The sequence below is a fragment of the Oreochromis niloticus genome, linkage group LG22 (assembly GCF_001858045.2).
Source record: "Oreochromis niloticus isolate F11D_XX linkage group LG22, O_niloticus_UMD_NMBU, whole genome shotgun sequence".
NCBI lineage: Eukaryota > Metazoa > Chordata > Actinopteri > Cichliformes > Cichlidae > Oreochromis > Oreochromis niloticus.
Window position 1 is genome coordinate 30,618,539 of NC_031985.2, and position 7,872 is coordinate 30,626,410.

General features: G+C 38.4%; 1 protein-coding gene across 1 annotated transcript; it reads right to left on the reverse strand.

Moving 5' to 3' along the window:
- Positions 1-5,302: 5,302 nt before the first annotated feature.
- Positions 5,303-6,633, reverse strand: LOC100703255 (early endosome antigen 1-like). Its single transcript, XM_003443809.3, has 2 exons — positions 6,585-6,633; positions 5,303-6,439 (listed from the first exon to the last, which is right to left on the reverse strand). The coding sequence occupies exon 2, from the start codon at positions 6,300-6,302 to the stop codon at positions 5,358-5,360; it is 945 nt and encodes a 314-aa protein (XP_003443857.1). The 5' UTR covers positions 6,303-6,439; positions 6,585-6,633; the 3' UTR covers positions 5,303-5,357.
- Positions 6,634-7,872: the final 1,239 nt, after the last annotated feature.

The following is a 7,872-nucleotide window of genomic DNA, read 5'->3' on the forward strand; positions in this document are numbered from 1 at the left end:
TGAGCTAATTAGAAGCACTGGATGGCATGGCTGAGCCATCAGCTGATATAAACATCAGCTTAGCTTGACTTTGTGGCCTGCTTGTACTGAACTGAACATCATGCTTTAGTTGTATGATTCGCCGCTGGTCTCACAGAGTTCAATGTTTTTGAGCAGCTCTCTCATACAGCTGGAAATCAGAAACCCAAGGTAGCAGATGGTGATGTTAAACACATGGAAATGACCCAGTAGGAAGCCTGACTTTCTGCACCACATAATATGCATCCAAACTCTTACATCTAACTGCGATTTATGCAGCAAAGTTAGCAGTTATGAAGCAGAAAATGTGCTTGAAATTTTAATCAGCCGGAATTCTGTCACAATTGTCACACTCCTATTCACAGGCAGTGTAAAGGGTCTCACATTTGTTTCCCACTCTCTTGCCTTTCTTGTTAGTGCCTTTCACGGAGACTTGTTTACGCCCTCAAAATGTAGATCCAACTGTCCAATATTATAAGAGTAACATGTATGAGTTCTGCTTTGGGGTTAGTTTTTCCTTTTAATGTGTCACATTAGGGGCATCATGTGCGCTGTCAGAACCAGTGCTGCAAAAAAAACACTCCAAATTCCACCAGAAATAAATAATATTTTCTGCTAATATCCCCCCTTGAAAATACTTCAATAAAACATCAGGCAGACATCAGAACGTCTTTGATCTGAGGCATTTCATCTGTGTTCTGAATGCGCCGCATGCTTCGATATTCGTCTGCGAGGAGAATTGTGAGAGTCTGTGTTTGCGCTCTCATGGACTTATGGGGTCATGCTGGGTTGTATGTGTTTGCACCCATGTGGCTGACTGTGTGCATGTGCATGTGTGTTGGGCAGGATGGGAAGAGTGAACCCACTGTCGTCAGTGGGAGTATTGACAGAAGACTATGTGCAGCCAATGTAAAATTCATGTACTGTGCTGCTCCTTTACAAAAGAGACCTGCAATGGTTTCTGGGGGAAGATTATGGCGGTGCAATGGAAAGACAGAAGCATGGAATGCAAGACAAGAAAAGTGGAGGAAAGAAAGAACGAGGAGAGTTAGACACAGAGGAGGAAAGGTGAATCTGCCTTTGAGAAGACAAAGTGAAAAGAGAAAGTGATTCATGGGGACAAAGAGGTGAACGAAACTAAACCATCATGTAGAAAGTGATACTGTAGCAAGACCAAAGGCATCACTTTCAGCTTTACCAAAAGATGGAATTTGCAAACTTAGCTAAAGCACAATGAGTTAAACAAACTATTTATTTTGGTTTCTCTGGTTGTCGTCAAAAGCATGATGTATGCTCTGCTTGTTGGAAGACTGTAATCAGGTATCTAGCTGAGAACATTTGGCAAGGAGAGAGGGAGGGTTGCTGTGGGGCTTTGCTAAGCTAAGTGGTCACCTAAGGCAACAAAGGGGTACAAAAGTAAGTTTGCAATTAATTTTCTATGTTAAATCTACTTTTAAACATGAATACTGGTATAAAAAACAAACAAAAACAAAAAACAAACAAACCCCAAACTTTCCATTTTGCCTTGTAGGTTGTCTCCCTCTGTTATCTCCTGTCTGCTGCTCATCTGATTGCATTGTATTTTCAATTTAGTTCATTGATTAATTCACAACAACAGTCACCTCAAGGCACTTTATATTGTAGGGTAAAAACCAGAAAAACCACAACCCCCCAATGAGCAAGCACATGGCAACAGTGGGAAGCAAAACTCCCTTCTAACAGGAAGAGAGCTCCAGCAGAACCAGGCTCAGGGAGGTGCAGCCATGTTCTGGTACCAATTTCAGAAGCTTTTAAAAAAGATATCCTCTAATGACTGCAAAATAGTAAAGCAATAGATCTATACCTGCAGATGCTGTATTGATTGCTGCTGTTTATTGGCACTATACTGTATTAACTAACCTGAAAACAGGTTGGACTCAAACGTGAGACTCAAGACGCCAGTTCAGTGAATTTATTTATAGTGAACAGACCTATCTTTCACATATAAATCCTCCACAAGGGAGTTAGGTATGGCTCCTGGACAGAAGACAGGGTGGTGAGAAGAGACCACATGGAAACAGACTTCAGAAATTTCAAAGTTCCAGAAACAGGAGGTGAATATCTACTGCGGCTGGTTTAACATTCAAGCACTGCCTGAAGGAATGTCGTCTCTATTTGAAGGGAGGCAACTGATCACTAGATGGGGAGCAGATGAGCTGATTACTGCAGGTGTGCCGGGGACCAGGAGGATAACACCCCTGAAAGGTAAGGCGTGGTTACTGCACACACGCGCGCGCACACACACACACACACACACACACACACACACACACACACACACACACTAACAGGAAGAGAGAGAGAGCCAAGGTGGAGAGCGATAGAAAGTGGCAGGAGTAACAGGAGGACCACAGGACAACACTATACATCAACTTAACCAACAGAACAATAGTTTAGCAGCTGAGAGCAGTGCATGTAGGTCTATGGAAATGGAGACGTGGATGCAGTTAAAAATGTGCTGTAAAAACTGCATCATGTCACTCGTTTAACTTGAAAGAAGAACTACAGACAAGTCATTTGTCCTTATTAGTGCTGCACTCGAGTGAAAGTCTTCTAACTTTATCTTTCTGAAAAACAAACAAACATACAAGTGAACAGTTACAGATTTAAGTGCCTGACAGATAATCTGGGGAATTTCGGACACTTAACACAACACATACAGCAATAAAGCCAGCTGACAGTTATTACTTTGATCATCTTATTTTGCACTTCTTCAATTAAAATTATTATTTTTTCTTTTAGGTTGTTGTTTGCTTAATGTAGTGTAAGCATGGCCACTTTACCAGTTATCTTAGCATAACACTGGAGTCAAAAATCATCATCACATCCAGCGAGCAAAGTGCAGCGACACTTCTCACAAACTGGGATGCAGCATCTTAATGCATATATCTATGAAATGAAGCAAGAATAATTTAAAGGATGGGACCAGTGAATCATGAGTGTTTCTACTGTGCACTGATGACACAAAACCACTGGTTCTCTAGTATTTTGGGTGACCCACCTTTTATATAGTCCTACTCAGAATCTATAACAATTGATTTATCTGTAGCTTTTGATCTGTGACACTGTGTGAGGGGTAAAAAAGTACACTGTATCATTTTCCAACAAACTGTGGAACCTTTTGTGCATGTAAATGCTCAACTTGCTCAATTTCATTTGGATTCTGCTGCTGTCAGAGGACGCAGGCATTTAATAAACACCTAAGATTAGCCTGGACAGTGTGAGAGCCTCAGACCAAGCCTGAAAGTTTTCCCCTTTGGGAACATAATAAGGTGCATCAACACACTTTCAACATTGACTGATTTGGTGAGGCTTAGATTGTCCATATTCCACAGATGAGTCTTTGTGAAAAGAATCAGGGGACTATCTTCAAGTAGGGTGGAAAATGTAAAAATAACTGACCGTATGATTTTCAGTGCTGCTGTAGAGTCCAGTGAAATCAGTAGAAAAATGAAAATTTACAGAGTGAGTAAAAAGCACAAATACTATTATACCAAACCTGGGTTGGCCCTTGATAACACTGACCTAAATCTGACCTGAGTATAGTGACATGGGAGGGGCTGGCCTCACCCCCCCATATCACTAAATTATGTCCTTATTTCAGTGCACTGTTTTAATTATGTTGATTGTTAAAAGGGAAAGCGGTTGCTCATGCACAGATGGCCTGGAGTCTCCTAACAGCAGATGAACAATAAAGAGTCCTTTCTACATTTTAAATGTTGAATCTAACAGCTAGTACAGTAATCAAATATTCACTTTGTTTCTCAAACCAAACTTATAACAGAAAACTGTGAGAAAAATTTCACAAGCACGCAGTGTGAAATGTGGAAAATCGTATTTTACTGTATCTGCAAGAAACAATATTAATATATAAATGATAAATGGACTGATTCTTATATAGTGCTTTTCTACTCTCTCATAGTACTCAAAGCGCTCTATACCAGATGCCACATTCACTGACATTCATATTAACTGCCTTACCTTTTTAAATCTTTTTATTTTACAGGTTTATTTAATATTCATTATATGTCTGTATATATCTGCATGATGGATATTCTATTATTTATCAACATTAAAAATTCCCTTGCCAACTTATCAGAAAAAAACTAATGTGCAGGCCTATGTGACCTTATACTGATGGAGCCAAGTCTAATTTAATTTTTTTCATTTAAAACATAAAAGACCTGGAAGTTAAGCCACTCCCTTCACTTGTTACCCCCTTATTCTTATGCATCTATCTATTTTTTGTTCCATCCATCCATTCACTGCCACTTATCCTTTTTCAGGGTCGTGGGGGGGCTGGAGCCTATCCCAGCTGTCTTAGGGCAGGGCATTACTACTATTTCCTTTAAAAACCCGAGTTGTTAACCCGTTAATCGTATTTGCCTACCTTTAAATATTTGTAGCTAAGTATAATAACAATTTACTTTTAAATAAAATACACTTACATTCTCTTTAATTATGCCCTTAGTATTTTATATATCTATATCTATAACTATATATATCTATCTATATATATATATATATACACACACACACACACACACACACATATATATATATATATATATATATGTGTGTGTGTGTGTATATATATGCGTGTGTGTGTGTGTGTATATATATATATATATATATATATATATGTGTGTGTGTGTGTGTATATATATATGTATATATATGATATTTTACCTGATACTGTATCTGCAAGAATCAATATTAATATATAAACAATATTTTCTCCCTATTGGCTACATTTAAATGCAACAGCTCTGACAGCTTTTCAAATAGTCGTTTCTATTGTTTCTTTGAAAAACACGATACTTATAATGTGAAGTATTTCATGCAAACTTCAAATGTATCAGGGAAAACGTGATCTTCTGCTAACCTTAACTAAAGTCCTTGGTAACACTTTATAATACGGCCCACATCTAAGGATGTGATTCACTTGTAATTAAATGTAATTTCACTGTATCTTATTTGAATTAAAATGTAATTATATTTACCTACAAATACCTAAGAACATAAGAATAAGGGGAAAAGTCAGGTTTTTTTATTTATTTTTTTAATTATACTGTAAGTAAATTCAAGTAATGGTTTTGAATTTAAGTTGTGTAAAGTTTCATTTGATTTTTTTTATTATAAGGTGTTACCCAGTCATTTTATTGCCCTAACGTACTCAAAAGGTTGCCCCAAAACTGCGCACTCATGTTGTCACCTAAACAAAAGCACAAGACTGAAAGGCTATTTCATAAAATACATTTATTTATAAATTTTTTAAAATACAGACTGACAGATGCCAGTTAAGAAAAGAACCTAAAAGGCCAGCAACTCCTCTTCCTCTCTTCAGACTCTTGCTCTAACTCATTGATTATAGACGTGAGTTCCTCTAATCTCTTCTCCATGTCCTCTTGCTCCTTCAGAGTCTTTAGAAGTGAGGTCTTCTCCTCCTCTGCTTTTTGCAGTGCCTGTGTGATGTTAGCATTCTCCTTCTTTTGCTCCTCCAGGAGTTCGATGTAGGAAGCTTTTGTATCGTTTAGCTCTTTCTCTAAATTCATCAGCTTCTCCTCATTTTGTTCTTTGAGGCCTTTAAGTTGCTTAATTTCAGAGCGTAAAGCCTCTTTCTCATCCTCGTGTTCCTCAGCTTGCTTCTTCAGTTCTTCCTTAGCGTTTTGAAGCTGCTGCTGGAGTTGGTCAATGCACGTCTGTTGCATCCCGCAGCACTGGTTCTTTGAAGGAGCGTCACTGATCGTCGTTTGGGTGTCTATAGAGTTTCTGTTCTGCTGCTGCAGCTTCTTGTTGGCATTGCCCAGGTTAGAAGTAAGCTTATGCATGATCTTATCTGCTAGAATCAACCTATTTGCATTGTTGATTCGTTCAACTTTAGCTTCACGAAGCTCAAATTTGAGCGTGTGAATGTCCTGCAGGTAAGACTTGGTTTCATTACTGAGCGCTTGGTCCAGCTGCTTTTTCAGATCGTTGATTGTCTTCTCAGTTTCTATATCCAAATAGTAGAACTTTCTGCGATACTCATCCACCTGACTCTCAAAATACATGGCCTTTGTGTTTGCTTCTCTAAGACTGGATTTACACATGTGTAGCTGCCACTGAGTCTCTTCCAGTTGGGCTCTGAGACCAGCATTATCCTGCTTCAGACTATATCTTACTCTTGGTGGAAAATTGGGCCTGCCATGATGATGCCAAGTCCCCGCAGGTTGCATGTTGTTCGGCCTTGGTCTGTGGGTCATTGCTGCAATTTCACAACGCTGTATATCGCTTCTCTTTGGTTTGACAACTGTCTGCTTCTTTTCCCTCTCCTTCTTCAGCACACAACTGACTGAGCAAAAACAATTCTCCAGGTTGCTCCCACAACATTCTGTAAACACTAAAGGATGTGATGACAACAGACTAAATGAGGATTCGGTTGTTTTCATTCAAAAGTTAACATAACATATAGGGGATTTCATTTTGTCGTCACCCAATTACCCTAAAAGTTAAAACCACTGATAGATAAAGCGAGTTAAACTGACCATTTTGTTACTCCTATCCTTTACCTGGCTTAAATCACCATGGTAACAGATGCCGAATACAGAATCTGGTCAGGTTGCGGTCGGTGTTTTGATTTAAAATTAGCTGGAAGCTGCAACACGTTTGAACTGCATTTTAGATTATATGATGGAGAGATAGATTTTATGTGTTCAAGTTGTTAAGCTGTTCGTTACTAAAACCATTGTAAACAGAACAAATTGTGCATTGCATTGTCACAGGATTGTCCATGTATTAATTTTGTGATGCAGAATTGCAGCTATTACAACACCAAGAATGTCTGTTCAATCAATAAAATTAATTTTACTTTTCACTGGCAAACTGAAGATATTCCCAGATTTCCTTTTAATAGGCTGTGGGACCTTTAAATTTAATATTTAAATGTATCAGGTTTAAATTTTCAGAGCTCTAATGCACAGTTAAAATGTTTATGTTACTGCTCTGAGCGCTAAATCCCAAGAGTGATGGTTTGCAGAAGGATTGATCTGTTGTCTTGTGAAAATGTTGCATTTCACTGGTATGTTTTTTTATATTCCTTAAAGAATTTTAATCAACATTTTTTCAATTTATCTGATAATATCTCTGATTACAGTAGGTGGCACTCATAGGGATCATTTTGTGTGTAAAAAGACTCGTGACTTGCAAAATATCCACATTTATCTGAGGGTGAACAGATGGTCTTAACAGAGAAATCTGACTTTAGTCGCGATAACTGTTATTTCCGACTGGGATTTTAAGTTTTGTCAAGCCAGCTGATGCAAACTAAAGTGCAGAAGTGGATCAATGAACTCACCACACATTAGGACAACTGTCTGAGAGCTCACAATGTCACCAGTGTTAATATTTCAACAACCTTTCCATTTCTCTTGCAATATTAAGGAAAAGGTGTGGTAAACTTTCCTGCTTATGGACCTGTGGAAAACTGGACTCAAATGACCCTAAGAAAGAGAAACAAGAGAGAGCTCAGTTATTTATTCTTTGTAAGTCACTTTGCAAAATCTTGACCTGTTGTTGGACTTTTCCCAGTGCATCTTGCTAGTGGGTCTTTAGGGCAAAGTCATGACAGTATGCTGTATTTAATACTTAGGAAATTAAATGATCCAGTTATTTCATTATTATACCTGAAAAGTCATTATACCTTTAGGGGTTAATGGGTTTTCATGGGGTGCTTGCTTTAAAGGTACCACCATTGTATGCTTGACCAAGGGTACGTATTTTTATCCTTATGGTCTCATGTGGACCAGTCATGGACCTTTGGTGATAATTCTGTAC